This window comes from Babylonia areolata, chromosome 1 (assembly GCF_041734735.1).
Source record: "Babylonia areolata isolate BAREFJ2019XMU chromosome 1, ASM4173473v1, whole genome shotgun sequence".
Taxonomy (NCBI): Eukaryota; Metazoa; Mollusca; class Gastropoda; order Neogastropoda; family Buccinidae; genus Babylonia; species Babylonia areolata.
This window is the reverse complement of record NC_134876.1, coordinates 56,357,673-56,382,595: the sequence shown is the minus strand read 5'-3', so window position 1 is coordinate 56,382,595 and position 24,923 is coordinate 56,357,673. Positions and strand designations below refer to the sequence as shown.

Sequence of the window (24,923 nt, the reverse complement as noted above, 5' to 3'; positions counted from 1 at the left end):
GTTTTTAAAAAAAGGGGTTTTTAGGATGGTTTTTGGATTGAAAACCAAATCAACAAAAAGGGGAAAAAGGTTTTTTTTGGGTAAACCCCCCGGCCCGAAAAAAATACAAAAAAAAACAGATTCCCCTTTTTGGGCCCTTTTTTAAAAGGGGCTTTGTGGGGGGTTTCATAAAAATAATTTTTTTTTCATTTAAAAATTTTGGCCCAAAAAAAATTTTAACAAAGGAATTTGTTGTAAATTTAAAAAGGGGCAAAAGGGAAAATTTTTTTTGGTTTCCAAATTTCCCCTTTTTTTTCCTTTTTATTTTCCTTTATTTCCATTTTTATTTAAAACATAAAAAGAAAAAAAAATGGAAAAACCCCCAAAAAAACAAAAATTTTAAAATATTTAAAAAAACATGAACATGAAAAATTAAGGGGGTCATTCCACAATGTTAAATGAAACAGAATCAAAAATTTTTCCACAAATCAGAAAAAAATCATGAACAATTGAAAAATCATCCTTTTGAAACACCAAACATCACCCAATTTAAAATATTTTCGAAACCTCATTTATTTTAAAACCCCCCAACACAACCTAACAAAAAACAAAAATTTGGGAAAAAAATGGTCCAACATAAAAAAAACTGGTTTTTCTCTAAACAAAAATTTAAAAAGAAAACAAAAATGTCACTTCAAGTATCAAATCATGAAAAAAAAAAGGGAAAACAGATTGTATTTCTTATTTTTTGTTTTTTTTTACAACAAAAATATCCCAAAAAAAATACATGATGCAAAACATGGAACAACAAGGAAAAACATTTTTTGTTTTTAAAGGGGCAAAAAAAGTTTTTATTCAACAAGTTTCGCAAATTGAAAACATAAAATTTTTTTTTTTTAAACGGAAAAAAATTTTTCCCCATATATTAAAAACTTGAAATTTTTGGGAAAAAATTTAATTTTTTCCCAAATTTTGTTTTTTTTTTTTTTTTTTGATTTAAAAGAAGGGGGGGAAATTTTTTATGTTTTTTTTTAGAAAAGCTGCTCAGTTGTGACATGCCTTTTTATCACAATAATAAAGTTGATATGAAGTGGTGGTTTTTAACTACCTAAAGTACTGCATCTTCTTTTTTCACAGAATCATTGGGCAGCACAATAATTGAGGGGATAGAAAAACTGGCTGACCAGTTTGGAGAAACATCAGCTCAGCGTCAAGCTGCTCTGATGGCCCAGCTGGAGAAGAACAGCAGTGGAGACTATGCCCCTCCTGTTGTGGCCCCACAACCCCCCGCCTTAGTTAAAAAGGTGCCTTCAGCAAAGAAAGGTCAGTCCATGCACATTGAAAACAAACTCATTTTCTGTCTCTGCTTTTCTTTGATACATCTTCCTACATGTTGCACCAGCACACAAATGCACACACATACAGGGGTCTGCATCACAAGCATGCACATTTGAAGACTTTCATACACACACATACTACATACACCCCACACATACAAATACATATAATATGCACTCTTTCTCTCTCACATACATATAGAAATCAGCTTGAATTTAATATTTAGTCAACGAGTGGGATGGTTGCCAGTTTTCTGGTTTGAATGAACAACAGATGCAGTAGGCAAAAAGTCTATGTCCTGGGTTCAATTCCTTTGTCATCTTCTGGTGCCCACAAATGCAGAAAGGAACGAAAGAAATGAACAATAAAGAGCTGGTGAAAAGTGCACACTCAACAGATACTAAAGAACATTGGCCAGAAAGGTGGTTGTTTTGGGTGAAACCAATTAAGGGAAAAAAAATCCAATTGCAAAATGAAAACTACATGGCAGTGTTTTTAATTTGATGCTGAAATGCAGTCAGCAGCAGTTCAAAAGTGATTATAACCTGAACACTGTGGAGACACACATCCATTTAGAGAACGGTCACCCACTGCAGTCTGCTAAGCACAGCTCCTTCATTCTTTTTCCAGACCTTCTGTTCATAATGAAGTGTTAGCCACCATAGTGTGATATAGTAATGATGTCAGCAAAAAATTCAACTTTTGTGTTTTGGATTTGGCAGCTGTCTATTCTTTTTCTGCTTTTCTTTGTGTCCTTTCATTCTTTTTCTTTCTTTCTTCTCTGTTCTCTCTCATTCTCAACTTTCTCTTGTGCGTGTTTCTGTCTGTTTGAACCCCTTGTGATGACGGTACTGTGGGATATCTGTCACACAGTGGTACCAAAGTCTTACGCCCCAGGCCGTGCCGGTGGTGGCTGGGACAGTGCAGATCATACAACCCACAACCAGAGTTCTGGGAGTGAAGGGAGCTGTGATTCATCAGACAGGTGCTGTGTGCATGTCATTGGAAAGTGAAGGGGGGAAAAATTACACACATGCACACGCACACACATGCACGCATGCACACGCATGCATGCACATGCAGACATGCACACACACACACTCTCTCTCTCTCTTTCTTTCTCTCTCTCTCTCTCTCTCTCTCACACACACACACACACACACAAACACATGCAATGAAATGAGGTTTACAGTCATTGTAAAATGAATCAAACAGGAGTTGCATTGAAAATAAATGTGTGACATGAAAAATGAAGTAGACAAATTGCTGTTTCATGAATAAATTTTTGACCACATAAAATGGCTGTTATATTTCTGAGGAAGAAGTAAAGGCAATCAGAGAGAGTGCAGTCACATTCATTATGTATTATATTTGGTTGCATGGCTACAGAATAGCGAGAACAAGTCCGAACAAAACTTAGGTTATTAAGAAATTATAAGAATATTTGGTGTGTGTGTGTATGTGTGTGTGCAAGTGTGTGCTTGTGTGTGTGTGTGTGTGCATGGGTATGTGTGTGTGTGTGTGTGTGTATGTGTGTGTGTGTGTTTTGGGTGCACATTGAACAAAGAGAGAAAATCCTTTATTGTATATTTTAATTTATGGTTGCAAGAAAAAATATCTAAAAACAAGAGAGGCAAGGCCTTCAAGACTCACTTGTGATACACTAAAAAAAAAAATCTAATCATTAAAATGTGTTCTGTATTTGTTATTATAAAGCTTCGGGTTAAAAGAAAAAGAAAAAGAAAAAATCCTAACGGCAGATTCGAACTCTGTGTGAAGAAACCGTCTTAGCCATTACACTATCGTGGCTCCTTTACTGACATTAAAAAACATAATATTTAAACATGCTTCTTTAAAGGGCTATAAATCGAATCGTATTCGCAGTGAGAATGCTGTTTAAATCATATTAGTCTGGTGTATCTTGGGCATTCAAAAAATCTGTAAGGGCAATTAAAAATTCTTTTTAAGTCCGCGGTAAAGGAGACGTGGCTATCGCCGCAATCACACTGCAACATTTAGCCATTTTCTCTGTATCTAGACAGATGTACAAATTTAGTTACACCCGGTTGACACCGACGGTCGATTCAGTTTCTCTTTTATGTTCATTCTAGTTTTATAGTTTTAAAGTTGATATGAAAATTGAGTATTTTGTTAAACTAATAGCATGTAGAGCCAAGTACAAGTACTTCTAAACGTTGTATGAAGTGAAAAGGACTTCATTTTGAGAAAAGTCAAGATTGGAAATTTTTGTTTCATCAGTTCAAGGGTATTAACTCTCATGGTTTATTATTTTTAACTGTGAATTCCGACTGATTCTGTGGATATTTTTATGGCAGTTTGGGGGATAATCCAGTAAGTGATGAGGCGTTCACAAATCGTTCTCTGAATAAATGTTTAACGGTCTCCTTCTCCAACTTTCCATCACATGTTATCGTGTATTGTCCATTGAATATAGGATTGAACGGGCAGGTCAACAACTTGAAACAAAATGGTGTCGTTCGCGAAGAATACGAGCACGCGCTTTGAATATGTATAAATATGTGTACGCAATTGATTTTTGCCCATGACCTTCAGGGCTCAGCCAATAGATCTATAAAGTCCACTCGTTGTATTGATTTTTAGTATTTTCCGAAAAAGACCACTTGGGCGAATGAACATAGTGAAAGCCTGTACACTGAGAGTAAAACACACAAGCTTTTTATGTATTGAGTATAATTTCAAAATGTAATGTTTAAGATGAGAAAGATCAGTTTAAAGCAAATTAAGTCCCCTAGCATTAATTACAGATTAATTTCCCTTTTTTACTATCTGCACCAAAGACATGCAAAATAAATATAACTTCCATGCTTAGCAAAAGAAGTTCCTGTTTGAACAAAAAAATGATAAAAATGGCTGCTCTTGTTGTTGTGTCAGAATATGAGATCAAAGTGCCAAGTTTAGAGAATTAAAAAAAATATAAATATAACAATAAATGCAGTTTGCATATAATGTAGCTTCCTTTTATATTTTTTGTGCCCATCCTAGAGGTGCAGTATTGTTTTAAACAAGATAACTGGAAAGAACTGAATTTGTCCTATTTTTATGCCTAATTTGGTGTCAACTGACAAAGTATTTGCAGAGAAAATGGCAGTGTTAAAGTTTACCACGGACACACAGACACATACACAAACACACACACACACACAAACAACCGAACACCGGGTTAAAACATAGACTCACTTTATTTACACAAGTGAGTCAAAAATAAAATCTCCCTCACATCGAAGGTTATATTTTTTTCTTAAGACATCAACGTCATCAAAATTTGCACTGTTCACACTATGCATGTTTATGTTTTTAAAAACTTTCTTTTTTGATAAAAAGACCCACTTGAAGGTATGTTTCTGTGTGACAGACTGGAGACAGTGTCAGTGACTGACTGGTCAGCAGAGGAACAGCTTGTGATGGAACATCTCCTCCTTGACAACACAACACAGTTTATCCTTCTGCGTCCATCACAACTCAAAGTCTTTAAACAGAAGTGCCAGAACCTGAACTGTGAAAAAGTGGTGGATTTTATTAACGAACGACTGCAATCAACTGAAGATTACGTAGTTGTGGTATGTGCTGATTAAGAGCGTTGCTGGTCTTCTCAAGTCTGATATTATGAATATAACCCATGCAACATTTTTCTCTTTATCACAACCTTGTTATGATCTCAAATAATGAAGTTGTGGGTATTTTTGGATAGGACAACAGTGCAGCAAAGGATGGTTTAGATTTCTGTAATGAAAAATAAGCAATTTACAACGCCTTTCTTGCAGTTATCCATTAAACTGCATCTAGACAGTTCTTCAGAGTAGAATATTCTCAGTTTGTAGGTTTTCTTGAAATTAATTGACTGTGCCAATTGAGACCTTCATTTTATTTTACTTGACTGTACTGGTTTGGTCAGCTTTAAATCTATGCAAGCTAAGTCACATTTCTGCTTAGTTCTGTAATATATCACATAACTTTCAAAGTATTTGTTTCATTCATCAGCCCTGAAATGGCCCCTTTGTGATCAGTTGGGGTATAGGCAACATGATCTGATTTGCTTCAGAGTTATAGAGAGGTATATATATGTTTTATATTTGTCAGATTGTAGACCCCTCCCCCTAACCTGATGCATTGTTGGACTGATTTCAGAGAGCCCTGCTGCTGATGGAAACCTTTCTGTTCAGAAATGATGCTGTGAGCCTGGACTACATCGTCACTGTGTGCCAAAATCAGCTGAACCATCTGGTTCACTCCAGTTCTGACCAGCGCATTGCTGACAAAGCTGAAAAGGTGACTCTTCTCCCCTTTTCTCCTCTGCATCTACAGTCTTCTCCCCACTTTTCTATAGTCTCCTCGTTTTTTTCTTATGGATTTTCCTTCCGATTTGTCTTCTAGATTCTTTTTTTTTTTTTTCCATTCTGGATTTATCTCTCATCTTCTTTTCAATATTTTTTTGGTGTTAAAGTCTTTATCTGCATACATGTAATCATTTATTGTTAAGTCTGTAACAGGTATATGATGTGAATACTTCTTCTTTGTTAGTGGGCTGCAACTCCCACATTCACTTGTATGTACACGGGTGGGCTTTTACGTGCATGACTGTTTTTACCCCACCATGTAAACCATACTCTGTTTTCGGGGGTAGATGTGAATACAAAAAAAAAAGAAAGAGAAGAATAGAAAAAGATTGTTTTTTCTCAAAATGTATAAATTTAGATTTTTTTTATTCATTATTATTATTATTATTATCATTTTGATGTGAATACAAAAAATAAAAAACAAAAAGTCATACATTTTGAGGGGGAAAAAAAGGATGTTAACTCTTTCATTCCTGCAGCTTGGTTTTCTGGTTTACGGGAATTTTACCCTCCATTCCTGGAGGTGGAAAACCATGCAGCAGAGAATTCCCCCTTTCCTTCCTTAGACACAGAAAATCGGTTCTAGCGGAAAGCGGTTTGAACTTCATGCATACGTCATGAGCGGGCATCATCTATCCTTGACCGGGTCATTTGCGGGGCAGTGTTTATGAATGGAATGGATGCCAGACAGCCCCCTGCCCCTCCCTGGGACGTGGGAAAGTGACTGCCCCAACATTCTTGCTGATGTGTTGTGTACACACCCAGAGAAAATGGATGTGTGGAAAGTTTGGATTCTGAACAGTTTTCTGTTGAGTTTTACAATGCTTTATCAGATGATTATTTTGATCTGTTAAACTGAATGATGAGGAGAAAGTGTAATTAGCTGCTGCTGGTGCTATTGGTGCGCACATAGCAGGTGATAAAAAGTTAAAAAAGTGCAAGTATAAAAATTATGTGGTGCATATTTGTGTGGTAACTGGGGTGACTGCTTCAAGGTGTATCACACGTGTCACCTTTGTGTGGCATATTACGTGATGATTGTGACATAGACTTGTGTATTTAGATAGTTTAATTTTTGAACAGCTTTTGCTCAAAAATGGTGTACATAATCTGATTAGTTTCGTTTCTGAATAGTTTTTGTTAAAAAATGGTGTAGATAATATCTGATTCTGGTTTAGTGACTGCTTATGTAATGGAAGGCATATATTCTCTTTGAGACAAAGTTCATATCATTCATGTGATAAGGACAATAACAGTGACAATTATGACAGTTTTTCATGGATATGACTAACAGAATGGCTCTGAGATACATGTGAGGCACTACTCGGTGAATACCTGCATGATGTGCTTTGATGTGCAAACCCTGCAAGCAAAACACTGCCCTACATGTATGTGTTATGTACTTGTATGCATTGTGTTTGACCCCAAACTCACCTGTTTTACACCCAAGTGTCACCAGAGATGTCACCCTATTGTGTCAACATTCTCACAGACAACTTCTCACATCAACTCTGTAGACGACAGTACTGTAATTAGCCGCATTACTTTAAGTCTCTGAAATAAGTACCCTGAAGCATGAAGAAGCAAACCAAACAATGAGATAGTGCATAGAGGGCTTGAATAAATGCACATACACATTTTAGTGCATATTTACATGCACATGCATGCATGTTTTTTACTAAGCAGATGGATATCACAGACACACACAAAGGAACGCAGTTTCTATATGTTGTTCACTTTCTTTCTCATTATCCTTTTGTTTGCATCATTTTTCATTTTTCCCTTGGCGTTCTTTAGTGCTTTACTGCACAAAATTTGGATAACTGCTCATTGATGACAATGCCTCTGTGCTGGACTGATTGCAGATCATCAGGATTTTGGAAACCTATTCCGGCCATGCAACAATCCTGGTTCCTTCAGACCAGTCAAATTGAACATTATACTCACCGTATATACACACTGTTGGCATGTGTTTTTAAATTCTCAAACAGAAAGCATGCAGAGCAAAGAATGTGGGCGAATTGTACACTTGATGCGTTAAATTTCAGCAAGGCAGGGCTTTTAATTTTGTCACTGTCACCAGTTACTGCTGAGGAGTGTTGCAGTAGCCTTTTTGAGAATGCTGTAAGTTTGCCACATTGCCAGCTGCCAGGATGCATTGGTCAGTATCAGAAACCAAACTCTAAAGTGCTTTACAAAACAGTCATTTGCACAACAAGCTGCCTACATGGTAACGCCAGTGGAGAGCTGCCTTTGGGCGCTCATTATTTGGTTCTTGTGTCATTCAGTCAGGTTTCAGTCATGTACAAATGCACACACTCGCACATTTGTAACTTTTTACATGTATGACCTTTTAAAAAAAATGTTTTAACCCCACCATGTAGGCAGTTATAGCCTATTTTCAGGGGTGTGCTTGCTGGGTGTGTTCTTGTAACCCACTGAACACTGACATGGATTACAGGATCTTTAATATGTGTATTTGATTTTCTGTGTGTATACACATGGAGGTTCACAAGCAGGTCTGCTCATGTGTTGATGTGGGAGATCAGAAAAATCTGCAGACACATAATTCCCATATTCAGTGAACATCTCTCTCTCTCTCTCTCTCTCTCTCTCTCTCTCTCTCTCTCACACACACACACACACACGTTGTGTGCATCCTGCAGACACATAATTCCCGTATGAGGTGAACATCACACACAACACACACACACACACACACACACGGTTGTAGATCAAGCATTTCGTATTAAGACAAAGCATTGATGATTATTAAAATGTGATATAATTTGTAGTAGATTGACAAGGAAAGAAATGATTCAAATAATTGCGTGTATCAAATAAAGGCATGTGTTTTTAGGGTATGGATTATGGTTGATTGCAGGGATTGTTCTTATTTTGTCTTTTCTTTTTAATGATTGTTTTCACATAAACATAACACACACACACACAGAGACTTAGAGAGACACACATACACAAACACTTTTACAAGTTTTGCCGTTGTATGATTAATTACTCATTGATACTCACTGTGATATAATGTGTAATGAATGAATAGATAAAGAAATGAATTTAATCAGTTGTGTGGGTCAGTAAACTGTGGTCTTTATGGGGAAGGAAAATGGCTGGTTTGCATGGATTAAAGAAAAATCTTTTCTTTTTTTTTGTGATTATTTTCACACACACTCACACACACACACACACAAGCGTACACACGCGTACACATGCATGAACTCATGTACGCACGCACATGCACACAAAGAATCACAAGCATAAAATAATTGCTTGGGTTACAAAATATGATACCAGGGTTCCAAAGAAAAGACTAATTATAGGGAAACCTATTGAAATTAGAAACAAAAAGTTCAGAAAGTAGGAAGTCATCTCGAAGCGATTTACTTACAGCAGCAGATGAAAGAGGGGGAATACTGGGGAAATATAAAAGCCAACAATCCCCAGATGTCATCACCAGTATGTGTGATAGGACATTAAACAAAATTCCTCCTCTTCCAAATGCCAACAGATTCAAGGCCCCAAACAAATGAGCCTATACATCCTGTGAAAACAACAAAAAAAAATAATAATTAAAAAAAACAACGTACAAACAACCAAACCAACCAAGTACACATTGAGAGTCAACAAAAACATTAATATTCCCATTGGATGAGGGGAAATGGATTATTAGATACCATTTGACGTATACTACCCCAAACATGATCTACAAAATCCACGAAACTTATGTACGCTGGGTCGAAAGAAAATCACGAACATTGCTGGGCTAACCAGTGATGCATATAGATTGTAAAGTGAATAATACAAAGTCACTGCTCATATGAACGTTTTCAATCACAAGACAATTTTGTCTATGATCATTGTTCATGTGGAACATAGGAATGAAAGAGAGAGAGAGAGAGAAAAAAAACCCATTAAAAAGGAGTTATACTGGTAAGTGAACCATGGGACCTTGATAGCTGTTTTAACGAAAGAAAAGGTTTAACCCAACACTCAAACAGCGCATACAATTTAATAACTAATGTGAATGGACTTTTTCTTCTGTGCCCTCAGGATATTTGTATCTCTTATATGATTATCATTCAACCCCTTCCTCCTCCATCCCTCATCCTTTTTTAATTGATGCTTATTTGAAGCTTGTCCCCTCCCTCTCTTGTAGATTCAGTGGCATGTACTATACTGTAACTATACTGTAAAGGAGTCTGTGGGGAAATGGTGCTCCCTCTCTGTCCTGTTCATTCTCCTGCCTGGCTTAGCTTTTATTTTCTCACCCCAGCCCCCGTCTTTTTCATCTTTCTCGTTAGCGACCACAATCATCAATTTGATTATTCTGTCAGTTGTAGAGGGGGAATCTGATCTTTAAAAAAAACCCAAACAAAAAACAGAACCACAACCATTAAGTACCCCCGGTTCAGCCAGGAGAGCCCAGGCCCTAGCAAAAAAGCAACAACAACAAAAAAAAAGAAAAAAAAAAAAAAAAAAGGGCTGTCCTGTTGAAGTTTAAATTTGGAGGCCCCTGACATGAATGTGTCGATGATCTTGGCCTCCACTACATCATCATGTAAACTGTTCCAGTCCATGATGGTCCTTGGAAGGAATGAAAACTTAAGGTACTGGGTTCGTCGCTGCCCTGGTGGAGCAGGAACTAGCTCTTGATGTGGTCAGTGTGGACCAGGTTGTGGTGGATTTTGTAAAACACAGCAATGCGTGCTATCCGTCTCCTGCCCTGAAGGCTGGCCTACTTGACATCCTCTATCATGTCTGAGGGACTGGAGGTGTGTCTACAGCGCCTCATTACAAAGCAGGCTGCTCTTCCTTGGATGGCTTCAAGTCTGTCAATGTTCTGTTGAATATGAGGATCCCAGACTGAGCATGCATACTCTAGGATGGGATGTACATAGGATTTGTAGGCCATCTCTTAGATGCTTCTGGAGCATATCTTCAGATTTCTTTTCAGGAAGTCCAGGGTCTTGTTGGCTTTTTTGCACAAGGTGTTAATGTGCGAACTTCAGTTCAGGTCTTGGGTGATAGTAACACCAAGGTACTTGATGCTGGTGACAGTTTCCAGAGCATGCCCGCGCAGTACATAGTCGTTGGTTAGGGCTCTTCTGTTGCGGGTCACAGGAAGTGTGGAGCACTTCACAGGATGAAAGGTCATGTCCTATCTCTTCTCCCACTCAGCAAGCTGGTTGAGGTCTTCCTGCAGATGAAACTGATCATCCCAGGAAGTGGTCGTGTTATACACAGCAGTGTCATCTGTAAACAGACGTGTGCTGGACATCAGTGTTGCCGCAGGTCATTTATATAGACCTGAAACAGGCATGAGCCCAAAACTGACCCTTGAGGGTCTCCTGATGTCATGCTGACAAAGTCTGAGCACTCTCAATTTACAACTACAGCTTGCGTTCTGCCACTCAGGAAGTCAGTGATCCACCTATTGATTTCTCCTCGAATCCCATAATGGTGGAGCTTGTATAATTGGAGGCTATGGTTCACCTTATCAAAGGCCTTAGCGAAGTCCATCACAAGGATGTCTCTCCGCTGGCCACTCTCCATGCTCTCAAAAAGCTCATCTGTGAAGTCGAGGAGTTGCGTCTTACATGAGCTTTTCTTCCCGAAGCCATGCTGTCGGTTAAAAAGAATGCTGTGCTGCTCTAGGTGGTTCATGATGGTGCTGGTCAGGATGTGCTCCAGCACTTTGCAACAGATGCTTGTCAGGGACACTGGTCTGTAGTTGGCGGGGTCGTATTGTTCGCCATAATTAAAAATTGGTGCTACATGAGCAGCTTTCCAATCTGATGGTAGTTTTCCAGTGTCCATTGAGTATCAGTATCAGTAGCTCAAGGAGGCGTCACTGCGTTCGGACAAATCCATATACGCTACACCACACCTGCCAAGCAGATGCCTGACCAGTGCTTAGGCCTTGAGAAAAAAAAGAAAAGAAAATAATATACACGCACATGCACATAACTCTCCTGACACATGTGTACACTTACACACTCGCGCACGCACACAGGCACACAGACGCACGCGCGCGCGCACAGAGGCTGCCACTTACTGGCCGCAAGAGGGGTGGGGAAAAGATCTCTGATGCCAGGAACGTGTCTAGCGTGTTGCTCAGTCTATTGTATTTGGAAAAGCCCACAGAGACTCTGTTCCGTTTTGAAGAAATTTGCGCAATGTTGGTTTGGAAATGATGCCGATATTTGTTTGATTTGCAAAGCATCGTGCTGGACTTACGGCCTCTCTCTACCTTTATTTCTTTGAGGCGATCGATGGTGTGATGGTTCTTTTTGATATTCTTTGACTTTTCTGAGGATTTCCGATTTTCCTAGATGTAGGCCGCTCCTTGTTGCGTTACCAGCAAGTCTGTCAGCTCGCTCATTTCCCTTAACACCTGCATGTCCCGTTTAGTATGACCATGTAAGTTTTTGCGCATTGCCTCATGCCACTCGGGTCTTCCCATTCCACATTCAAATTTGAGTATGAGGTTCATTGAGTCCGTTAGAATCATGGCATGTTGGTTTCCAGGCACATGGATAGATGATAGCCACTGGAGAGCATGTGTCACAGCAACTTCCATCGTTAAGCTGGAGGTTGTGACTTTGTAGGCAGCATTCTGTTCTCTAACTGTTTTTCCATTTTGTTTCCCAGTGAATCCCCAACCAGACTGGCCTTTGGTAACTGAGCCATCTGAGTATATGATGATGTCCTCTTCTTTACTGTTTTCTTCTGTGAGTAGCTTCACTTCTGCATCAGTTTTGCCTTCTGGCCATTCCCAACAATGTCTTCTTATCTATAGAGTGGGTGAAATGGCTGTGTTGAATAGATGACTGAGGTTTTCGAGGTTTTTCTCTTATTTTTTGTTTCTTTCAGGTCTTGTTGTCGGCATACTAGCTGAATTGTGTCTTCTGCTTGCCCCATTCATGATCTTCCTTGTCCTGGACGGCCGCCTTTTGGTTCCTTGACTGCATCAAGCAGTGGGTTTTGAGGATTTTCTAATGCTCTGAAGTAGGTCTTAACCTGTTCTAACTTGTTTCTGGCCTGCACTGAAGGAAGGTCAAGCAGGTATCGCATGGTTTACGTAGGCGTGTCTTTTGTTGTTCCAAGGATCAGCCTCATAACTTCATTTTGAACTCTTTCTAATTTTAGGAGGTTGCTTTGAGATGGTGTTGTTAGCCCAAGTCTGTAGTCGATCACACTGAGATCGAGTGATTGATATAGCAGGAAGAGGTGGCGTTGTTCGATACCTTTGGTTGCCATTGCTTTTAAGACTGAAAGACCCTTTTTGCATTTGAGAACAGTATTTTCCGTATGTTTTCTGAAGGCCAGCATCCTGTCGAACTGTATTCCTAGATAGCGTAGGCATTCAGTTTTCTCGATCTGAATTCCGTCGAATGACACAGGTGGTGGTGATTTGCTCGCGGTTCTGTTGTTGAGGGTGCACAGCAACGGTTGGGGTTTCGCTGGATTGGTGGAAGATCCTGTTTTTGCACCATTGAGCGATATTGTTCAGTTGTTTCTGGACAGCTTTAGTTCTTTCTTTAGCATCTTTCGAAGTTTTGAAGACCAGGCCATCATCCGCAAGAGTAAGCACCCGAGCTATTCCATTGTTGTTTAAGTCTGCAAGGCCTTTCGTGCAGACGTTGTTGAGGACAGGAGAGAGCGGAGACCCTTGTGGCAGTCCCATGGATAGTTTGGAAGGTGCAGACATCCAGTCTCCGAGGCGTAGGACGACGGTTCTTTCCTGAAGTGCTGCTGCTATCCATCTTGTCAGTGTCAAACTTACTTCATACCTTAGTAGCAGCTCCACGAGGTGCGCAAACTGGATTTTATTGTAGGCATCTTCAAGGTCGATTGCTACTGCTAGTGTTTCTTCTTTTCTTTGAAATCCTTCATATACCTCATATGCCAAGCAGCCGCATTTTCCCATGTATACTTACCTGTTCTGTAACCACCTTGATTTGAAGGAAGAATGTGCTTCTGTTCAAGATCCCTTGCAAGTTTCCTGGCTATCATGCGTTCCCTGAGCTTTCCAGCAATGTTTTGCATGGTTAGGATTCGGTAGGCGCTTACCTGACGATGGCCCTTTCCTGGTTTTGGTATGGGTTTTAAGAAGCTGTGTGTGCAGTTTTCCGGCACATGTCCATTGTGGAAACTGTTTTGATACATGTTGAAAAGTTTGCTTCTATCTTCTTCCGATAGCTCCTTGATGTCCGAGTAGCGAACTTTGTCTGGGCCAGGAGCCGATTCTTTCTTGCATTTAGCTATTGCTTCGTTTAGATCAAGACCAGCGGAACACCAACCCACAAGGACTCGCACTTGAAGAAATGATAGGGGAAATTCTTCTTTGCCCATTAACAACCACATCCCCAACTCGCCCTGGAACAAGACGAGGGGACAGTGACAGTGTGATCGACATCGCTCTAACATCTCCAAAATTCAGAGCAGGAATGAATGCAGAGACACTTCCACACCAAGGCAGTGATCACCTCCCGGTAGTTTTCAGTCTACAGAAACTATCAAACTACCTGTATGACACCGCGTGATCCATTTCAGTATGAAACCAAGAGACAACTGTCATCGAAAAATTAAGACGCAGAAGAAACAAAAGAACGGTACTGAACGGGAAGCAAACTATTCAGTCCCCATGGTGGAATATTGACACAGAGAGAGCCTGGATTTAGAAAAAAAAACCATGCGGCTGTCAAACTTTGGCAAAAAGAAAGAACAAAACCTTCTCCAGACTAAGAAATTTAAACAAAAACGAAAGAAAAAACAACAACACAGTTTGAAGTCATTGCTCAAGAGGGCAAAAATGACAAGTGGAAACAGTTTTGCGAGGCACTCAGATATGACACAACATTTGACAGTTTCAGTTTCAGTTGACAGAGTTCCGGTAATTCTGTCTTCGCATGGAATGGAAAACGTGCATAATAACCCCAGATATGTTAGATACTGATGGAACCAAGCTTAAGACAAATGAGAAAAAGGTTCCGCCCTGCTCAAACGTTTCATACAACAGAGTGATCAAGGAAACTTATATGAAAAAAAAAAAGAAATATGTTGAGGAGTTAAGCCAAAACCTTATGCAGACTGGACTTGATGATGACTCGACAATAGATGATCTAAACGAAGTAATAGCTAAATGCAAGAAAGAATCGGCTCCTGTCCAGTGAGGACTGGTAGATGATGGTCAGTGATGGAGCTACCTCACTTGTGAGTTCCTTCAGAACACGGGGAGAGATGTGGTCTGGGCCAGGTGCCTTGCCGGGTTTCAGCTTCTTCACTCCCTGCACACTGATGTCAATCTTGTCCAAGGTAGGGTAGGCATTTCTCCTCAAACTCATCTACTGAGTATGTTTGGCCCTTATTGAACATAGTCTGAAACTTTTCAATATGCCAGCCTGGCCTTTTGGGTCTGATACTAGGTGTCCTCTTTCCTTCAGGGGTGCAACTCCAACATTGGCCGTCTTCTGGTGTTTTATATATGTCCAGAAACGTTCGTTTGAAGCCACTCGTTCTGAGTCTGCATCCCTGAAGGTGGTATCCATGTACTCCCAGTAGGCTCTATGCAGTTTCCTCTGGGCTTCTCTCCGCATATGCTTGTGCTGCTCTTTGAGCTCTTGTGTTCCCAGCTTGCGCATCTTCTTGAAGGTTCGGTCTCTTTTCCAAATGAGGAGACAGAGTTCTGGGGTGATCCAGGGTTTGCTTTCCTTGACTCGGTTTTGTTTATGTGGAATATGTTCCTTGGCTCATTCCATTTACTTTGCGAGAAAGCATGGAATCGCGAGAAAACTTCGGCTTACAGGGATTCTATTTGAAGGCCTGTCTGTCTTCAAGCAAAAATCAGAAAACTGTGTCACAATACTGGCACACCAGAAACGACACTGGTGATTGCTTACAGACACACAAATGGATTACTGACGCTTTTGGGTTTTAGCTGTGCATGTCGTAAGAAATGACCATGTGGGACAGTCTCTTCTGGTGAGGTAGTCCAGATACCATGTAGTTCGTTTCCTGAAAACGTGAATTTCCTCCATTGCCTGTGGTGATCACAAGCACACAAGAGTTCTCATTCTGAACACACTATAAAGAAACTTTCCAATGGACACTAGCAGATATGGGTTTGTGAGGTTCCAGGATGCTGGAAATATAGAAATGTTGAACAAACGAGTCTTACTACACACTGCAAATAATCTCATACTATTCACGGTTTTTGATTCACATGGATTAATAGCCTTGTTAATCAGAGCATCTTTCATATCAGAAACTGATGCTGCGCCCAGGTAATCATCATCACACAATTTCTGACAAATAACCCGGCTATCCTGTGCTATCTCCATGTGATCTATCTTCAGTCTCCCGAAAGAGCAATGAAAATGGTCAGCAGTTGTGGCCTGATGCATAGCTATAGCCGCGCAACTGTTAAGGACAGAAGCCATTTTCTCATGCCCTGAAAGAGAGAACTCGAAAAGTTTTATCAGTGTAGACCATGGCCCGTTCTTAAGGGGTGCAGTGAATATGAACAATTCATACTGAATTTGCAGTCTGGCTGAACAGTAATATACCGACAGTAAAGCTTAATGAAAGTGCATAACGGTGCACTGCTTATAGGCTTTCTGTGAGTACATACACACGTTCCTTACAATTGATTTACCTTGATTTGCCATAAGCAAAACAGTGCGGAACAAATAAGGATATTAACAATATTTCTTTGTGGAAAGCTGTGTATATGCTCGACGTTCAATAAAACACAAACAACAACAACAACAACAACACACACATATATTAGGTACATTGTCATTAGAGCATCTACTAACACAACACGAGTCAATTTTAACACAACAAAATCAAGACATAATGTGAGGAACGTTTGCTCGAAAATCTAGAATAGCACCAGCCACAACATTTCAAATTCCAGTGCAGAAATGATACGCTGTTTATAATCTGAATGATTCGCTCTATTCCCACGCATGCATTCTAAGTTTTAATCCGGCTCTATGTTAATATACACACAGTCTACGTCTGCATTAAAAAATAAAAACCCACCTGAAGGAGGTCATTTTCAGTGTTAATAAAAATTATTGCATTATTATCGTCACTGTTTTTGTCGATTATTGAATTGCATAGCATTAATGAAAATTCATTCAGTGTGTGACTCCTTCAAGTCGACAAGCCGGATTACACCGTGCTTATAACACGGCAGTCAATACAGAGAGACGCACGTCCGCACGCATAGACAGGCAGACACACACACACACACACACACAAACACACACACAGAGGCACACACACATACACCCAGACGCACGTCCGCACGCACAGATTGGCAGACACACCCAGACAGACACACGTACAGTGTGTTTTTATGTTCCCTGCACAGAAGCACAGCACAGCACAAGTCAGTTGAAAATAGCCTGTCAAAAGGTGGATAAAATGAATACATGCAGGACAGCTCTGTTCATTGTGAGTCAAAGGGGTGGGGAGAGACACGGTCCATGGGGTACACACAAAGAGACGGTCCATGGGGTACACACAAAGAGAGAGAGAGAGAGAGAGAGTAACATGATCCAATTCAGTATGGCCACAGCCCCGTATCAAGGGGTGTGAACACGAACCACAGTTTGGATAACACAGCGTGCATGATACAATTTCCCATATACAACAACATCAACGCATCAACATCAAATTATATATGTGGCTAGCAAATTCTGAAATATAAATATAAATTTGAAAATCTGTACTTCTCAAACCTGTTATAAGAATTGTCAACCGTAAATAGAATCGTATGATAAGGCAATTTCACTTCTATTAATTAACACAACTAGATTTCTCATAATTTGTTATATGTGTTCGCTACTAATATTTTGAAGTTATGTTCCTTGATGATGTGAAAAAGAGGTAGAGGTGAAGGTGGCACTGCTGTTCAGGGGAATTGGGGGGTGAGGAAGGACAGAAGGTAACGGGATAGGGGATCGGGGTGGGGGAGGTGGCGTGGGGGGTGGGAGGCACTGGAAGGGTTGTTTACTGCTTGGAGACCCTTGACACAAAAGTGTCAAACGTTCTGGCCTCCACAGCTACTTGGGGCAGGCAGTTCGAGTCTATGATGATTTTAGGTAAAAATGAAGAGCTTCTGTACTGTGTTCTGGTGGTGATGACGGAAAACTGTTGGTTGTGTCTTCGGCGTTGGCGAGACTGCAGTGGGCAAAGTTTCCTTTTGAGGTTCTGACAGTGGGCTTGATCGGTGTAAATTTTGTACAGCATCGAGAGCCTGGAGGTCTTGCATCGCCTCTCCAGAGAGGGCCAACTCAACGACTCTAGCATTTCGTTGACACTTGAGGTGTTCCGGTACCTGCCCAGGACGAAGCGAGCTGCTCGACGCTGTATGGCTTCCAGTTTGTCAGTGTTCTTCTTAGTGGAGGAGTCCCAGACGGATGAGCTTTATATGCTCTTCCTTTGATGTTGATGGAGCTGATCTTCAGGTTCCGTTTGAAGAAGCCCAGGGTTCGATTAGCCTTGCAGCAGATATTGTTGATGTGGTCATCCCAGTTCAGTTCTCTCTGGATCGTGATGCCCAGGTATTTAACTGATGAGACGGTGTCCAGGGTGTGGCCATGCAGGTCGTATGAGTGATGGAGGGGGTTCCTGCTCCTTGTGACGCGGAGAGTTTGGCACTTCGCAGGATGAAACTCCATGTCCCAGTTCTTCCCCCAGTCTGCTAGGCGCTGGAGGTCATGTTGAAGCTGGTCCTGATTATTGCCGCTGGATATCATTATGTATACTGCTGTATCATCCGCAAAGAGCCTTGCCAGTGAGGTCAATTTCTCTGGAAGGTCATTAATATATACTAGGAACAAGCATGGTCATAGCACAGACCCCTGAGGGATTCCAGACTTCACGCTGATGTAGGAAGACGTGGCTCCATCCACTACCACTGCTTGGCGCCGGTTGCTGAGGAAGCTGGAGATCCATGCTTTGGTGGTACCCTGGATGCCGTACTGCTGAAGCTTGTGGAGTCGCAAGGAGTGGTTGACCCGGTCAAACGCCTTTGAGAAGTCCATTATGAGGACGTCGGTCTGCTTGCCTCCCTCCGTGTTAGTAAGCAGTTCATCTGTGAATTCCAGGAGCTGTGTCTCGCAGGATCTTCCACTCCAGAAGCCGTGTTGGTAGTCGTTCAAGATGCTGTGGGCCTCAAGGTATTTCATCATGCCACTGGTGATGATGTGCTCTAGTAGCTTACATACCACACTGGTAAGGGAGACTGGCCGATAGAGGGGTCGTACTGTTCCCCTTTTTTTGAAAATTGGAGTGACATATGCTGTTCGCCAGTCTTCTGGAACTATGCCTGTGGAAAGGGATGACTGAAACAGTGTAGTCAAGCCAGGTGTCAGTTCGGCAGCGAGTTCCTTCAGCACCCTAACACCGTCTGGACCGCAGGCCTTGTAAGGGTTGAGGTTCTTCAACAGGGCTAGCACTCCACTTTCAGTTACTGTTATTTTGTCCATAACTGGGAGATCCTGACTGGGCATTCCTGTCTTCTGCTGGAACTATTCCTCAGTGTACTGGTCGCCGCTGCCAAATACAGACTGGAATTGTTGGTTGAGGACATCCGCCTGTTCTTTTGGGACGGATGTCAAGTGTCCATTCTTCCTGAGGGGGGCAACACCTACATTAGCCAACTTCTGATGTTAAATGTAACTCCAAAAGCGCATGTTCTTATTAGCCTGACCGGGTGTGTTCTCCTCCATGAAGATGCCATTCAAGTACCTCCAGTAGGCTTGACGGAGCTGCCGCTGTACAGTCCGGCGTAGGGTCTTTACTTCAGCCCTTAGTTCCGCTGATCCTGTCTTCTTCATTCTCTTATATGTTCTGTCTCTCCTGTGGATTAGTTTCCTGACCGCTGCATTGACACATGGTTGGTTGTGCTTGGCTCTTGCTGTCTTGTGTGGAACATGATCCCTAACTGCGTCTGTCATAGTGGTCTTGAACATCCCCCACAGGTCTTCTGTTGTGGCCATGTCTTGTGCCTATTGTATTCTGCTGCTTTCTTCAGGCTATCCCAGTCTGCCTTGGAGTACACAGGGGTCTTCCATGGTGTCTGCTTCTTCTTTGCCATATTGACGTTAAACTCGCAGTAGGGAATACTATGGTCTGACAGGCCTGGAACCACTTCAACCCGTGGGATCAGTTGTGGGCAGTTCGTCAGGAAGAGGTCCAGGTCCAGGTCTAACCTTGTTGGCTCCAGCACCATCTGTTCCAGGCCATTGTCTTGATGTCTTGATGCGTTGTCTTGTCACTAATCTCCGGTGGAAGTCAGGGTAGGATGCCCTCGGCTTGAGAGTCATCGCCGTCCAGTCCCAGCCTGGGAAGTTTAAGTCTTCACCGACAAGGAGGTATGCATTTTTCAGCTGGGTTGCCCTCTGTATTGATGCCTCGAACTTCTGCAGGCTTGGTTCATCACTGACGTCGGGTCTGTAGTATGCCCCCCGGTACAGCGTTCTCCTCCCTCTCAGCTTTACCCTCACCCAGAGCAGTTCGCAGCCCTCCACTTCCAGTTCGGAACAACGTAGCTATCCAGGCTCTTCCGGACTGCTATGAGAACTCCTCAGCCGTTTCTGTTTCTGTCCTTTCTGTAGGCCTTGTAGAGGACTGGTAGGAATTCCGTATCTGTTATGGTGTAGTCCAGCCAGGTGTCGGAACCAATGATTATGTCCGGCTTCAGGCTTTCAATCAGGCTGGGGAATTCTGATCTCTTTGAGGTTACTGATTGAAAGTTCATGTTCAGAATGCGCAAGGATCTTTTCCCTCATTTGTCTTGTTGACTGTAGCGTGTTGGAGTAGAGGTGTGTGGTGGATGGTATTGGGATTCAGTTGGGGTGGCACAGCATGGGTTCAGCGACAGATCTGGGTCTGGGAGAGTGGACAGTGACCAGTCCACACCTTGTAGGTCAAAGATTGATTGTTGGGACTACCGCAGATGGCACAGAACCAAGGAAACTCTGCATGCTCCCCCAGGTAGTGGTAGTACTCTGTGTTGATGCTGGAAGGGCAGGGAAGTCGGTGGATGAACACGGAAAGTGGGAATGCTGCAACCACTGGATATAATCTATTACCCACTGGTACGATTCACTCTTGACACCCCCCCCCCCCCACCCCCCCACAACAAAATAAGGGTACACAGCCAAGAATTTATAAAAACGACAAATCTTACAACAGTTGAGGACAATTACCCCTTCCAAAACTAGGACTAGAACATTGCAATTTTGGCTATTTAACTTATTACAGAGAAAGGTTGATATATAGAAAATGTATTTCTCTGATTTAAAGATCCAAAGACTGGCAATGAAGCCACACCCACGAAACAAAAGGACGTGACGGAAAAGGATAAAGGGGGTAGTTGGGATATCTTAGTTTATGTATCATACATAATACAGTGACACACACACACACACACACACACACATTGATAGAGCTAATAACTGAAGGGGGGTTCACAAGGAAAACTTAAATCTAGATTTAACGGTTGAACCCTTCAATACACGTAACAATTATTTTATCACATTCTTATAAAATTTATGTCTAAAATGCATACGCATCCTACAATGCACATAAAAGAGCAAAATATTATATTTACTTAGATATTCACTCCCTCCTCTCTCTCTCTCTCTCATTCACGGACATGAACACAAGACGAACAGACAGAACACAGGTTAGGACTGTCTCCTCTTACCTTCCAGAAGAGGTACCACTACCCCAAGGCTGGAAGTACACACAGAGAACACAGAGACGAAGAGCACACGACCACTCGGAGGAAAGTGATCCCCACTGACTAGCATCAAGACGGGCAAACGGCCCTGAAGCACCCAAAGACTAGCACGGCTGCCTCTTCTGACAGTCGCGGGCGAAAAGCCCAGAATCTTGTCATTTGTTAACAAGGAAGAGGCTGATCTCAGTTCAGTAACAGCCTGAACTGAGACTGAGACAGATTGAGAATTTCGTGCAATCAGCACAAACCACACTCTCTTTAGCTAGATGGGGTGGGTAACAAGGAGGTTTAGCACTCATATCTGATTTTGTCATGAGATGTGACAACAGCCCCCCTCACAAGTTCAAACGAAGATTGAAACTTAATTATAAACATGTCACACAGAATGACAAACACAACAACAAACATTCCCACTGCCATATCATCCACAATGTTTCCTCAGACAGAGATAAATGCCAAGACACTGCCACCCGGAAACTAAATGTAAGGAAAAGGCAAAATAATTAAATGGTAAAAAAAACACCCCAAAAAACAAGAAAACTATGAAGTCTGGAATAACAGGATGAATTGCAAATTTTAGAATTTCTGGCCTCACTGTCTAATAAAACTTGTTAAAAGATCACCATACACATGGCCAGTATACAGCTGACTCATTCAGGCATCAACACATTGTTACAAGGATCAAACAGGTTTCCTCGTTCTGACTGTTCCCCAAGAACGCTCAACGTATTGCTTTATCATGTTGGTATGGTACAGTTTTTCCTTCTCACCAATCCGGATGCAGTAGGCTGCGATTCCCACCTTACGCAGAACAGTGTATGGACCTTGCCATTCAAGTTCCAGTTTGTTTTGTTTGGTGGGGCGAAGGAGAAGTACTTTGCTCCCCTCAGCGAACTGTCTTCGCTTTGCCTTGGCGTCAAAATAACGCTTGTACCGCTTTGAGGCCATTTCGAGGTTTTGCTGAGCAATGGTACAGGACTCTGCAATTCTGTTTCGCAGTTCTACCACGTATTCAGCAGCAGTCTGAATTTCTGGCCTCTCAGGGTGGAGCCAGTGTTCTCTGAGGATCTGCATGGGACCCCGTACTGTTCTCCCATAGAGCAGCTCGAAAGGCGAATAGCCAGTGCTTTCCTGGGAAACTTCTCTGTATGCGAATAACAGAGCGGGTATCCAGCGGTCCCAGGCTCGAGGTTTCTCGTGTGATAGCCTCCGCAACATTGTCTTCAAAGTAGCGTTAAAACGCTCCACTAACCCGTTGCACTGAGCGTGGTAGGGGGTTGTGGTCAAGCCCCGCACAGACAGAAGGCGATAGACTTCCTGCATGACACTGCCTGTGAACTGAGAACCACGATCAGTGAAGACCTCAGCAGGAACACCTGTACGTGTCCACATGGTGAACAACGCCTCAGCCACAGTTTCAGCCGAAACGTGTTTGAGAGCGACAGCTTCTGGGTACCTGGTCGCATAGTCGACCATTGTTAAAATGTACCTGTTGCCGGACTCAGATGAAGGGGATATAGGTCCTACAATGTCGCTACTCGACTGAAGGGCCCTGAAATGAGGGGCATCTTGACGAGTGGCACTTTCAGGATTTGACCCTTAGCTACCGTCTTCTGGCATCTGTCACAAGAACGGACGAAACGCCGAATGTCAGCACACATGCCAGGCCAGTAGAAATGTGAGAAAACTCTTCACTGCGTGCGCGTAACCCCAAGATGACCAGACATGGGGGCTTCATGGGCAAGAAGCAACAGTGTGGAACGCAGTTCCTTAGGAACACAGATTTGGGTTGCTTCCCCCCGATGGTCCTTGAAACGCCGCATCAGTATTCCCTGCTTCCTGAAGTACATGACCTCTCCAGATCGTGCCTTTTTGACGGCTTTAGACACAGCCAGCTCCCGAGCTTGACACAGGTCAGGATCGCTATCCTGCTGATGCTCTAGGTCCTGTCTAGACACATGGATCTGGATGTCCTTGACAGGCAAGGGAGATAACCCTTTAGCCCTGGCAGCTGCCTGGCCCCGCGTCTCAACAGCACCCACAAGATTGGCGTCCGAGTAAACGGGCACGGGCACTGAAGTGCCATCCTCGCGCCAGGCAGTATTGCCAATAAGGACCTCTTCCACAGGAGCCTCCATTACTGCCACGTCTAGCCTGCCTTCCACGAAAGGAGACTGGTAGTCTACCCTGGCGATGGGTAGGACAGAGGTGCCCTTTGATTCGGCCAGCACCACACGGACAGTCGCTCCAGTGAAAGAATCTGGACTGACCAAACGACGTGCAACGACAACCATGTGAGCTCCAGTGTCTCGCAAAGCCGGGACTGAAAACCCGTTGACCGCAGCCTCACATCGTGGTGAGTACTGCTTTGCAGCACAGGAAACGCAAAGAGATGGAGGTGGGGAATGGGAACCCTGCTGCAGAAAGCTCGGCTGTGCTATAAGAGAAACCTTCTACCTCTGGCGGCACTCTTTGGCCACATGTCCAAGTTTCCCGCAGAGGAAACAGGTAACTCCTCTAGTGCCCTCGACACCCCTTGAGCTGTCACTAAGAGCGGAGCTACCCTGTCCAAGAGATGCGCCCTTTTGCTCGGCATGAGGTTTGGAACCAAGACCATGATCCCTGGATTTCCTGGAGGCTCGTGCTTCACTCTCAGCCATCCGTCCCGCTCTCCTGGCACCGACAACCTTCGAGGTAATGCGTGCGACATCATCCACCCTGTCTGGTTCTTCGCGCTTAACCTCACTGACGAGGTCAGGGTTAAGGGTAGCCAGGAACTGTTCTTGAAGGAACAAGTCTCTTAGGTCCTCTGCACTGTCGTAATCGCGACCAGCAGCTGTGCACCAGCGAGACAGACAGACCTTAAGTCTTTCCAGAAATTGGACAAAGGTCTCTTCCGTAAGCTTCCGCATCGATCGGAAACGCTTACAATATGCATGGGCATCGAGCCGAAACTCGCGGAGTAAAGCAGTTTTTAAAGACTCGTAGTCATGAAGTCTCTTCGGAGGCACTCGCATCAAGCGTCCCTAGCTCGACCTTGTAACAAAGTTACTAAGCGAGCTGCCCATGAACTCGGCTTCCACTCATTGAGAAGCGCTACCCTCTCAAAATGGGTCAGGAAATCGTCGAAGTCGTCCTTCCCTTTGTAGGGAGCGAGGGAAAACGGCTGGCTTATTTGAGCCTCGACCTCTTCTTGCCTGAACTCCATTTTCCTTTCAAAACGCTGCCTATCCTCCTCATCCCTCTTCTCCCTATACCGTCTTTCCTCTTCTCTGAATCGTCTTTCCTCTTCCCTATGTTCATCCTCCCTGTGGTCCCTCCAGCGCCTGTAACGGCGCTCTTCTTCCCTATTTGCGCGCTCTTCCTCCTTAGCAGCAGCATCAACCACAAACCGCGCAAGGGCCTCACCAGTCAAGCCCATGTCAGCACCCATGGCTTTAAACTTAGCG

General features: G+C 42.7%; 1 protein-coding gene across 1 annotated transcript; it reads left to right on the top strand.

Moving 5' to 3' along the window:
* The first annotated feature begins 1,122 nt into the window (after window positions 1-1,122).
* LOC143292814 (AP-4 complex accessory subunit Tepsin-like) lies at window positions 1,123-9,705 on the top strand. The gene is made up of 5 exons (XM_076603412.1): window positions 1,123-1,302; window positions 2,191-2,302; window positions 4,712-4,916; window positions 5,485-5,625; window positions 7,559-9,705. The coding sequence occupies exons 1-5, from the start codon at window positions 1,203-1,205 to the stop codon at window positions 7,625-7,627; spliced, it is 627 nt and encodes a 208-aa protein (XP_076459527.1). The 5' UTR covers window positions 1,123-1,202; the 3' UTR covers window positions 7,628-9,705.
* Window positions 9,706-24,923: the final 15,218 nt, after the last annotated feature.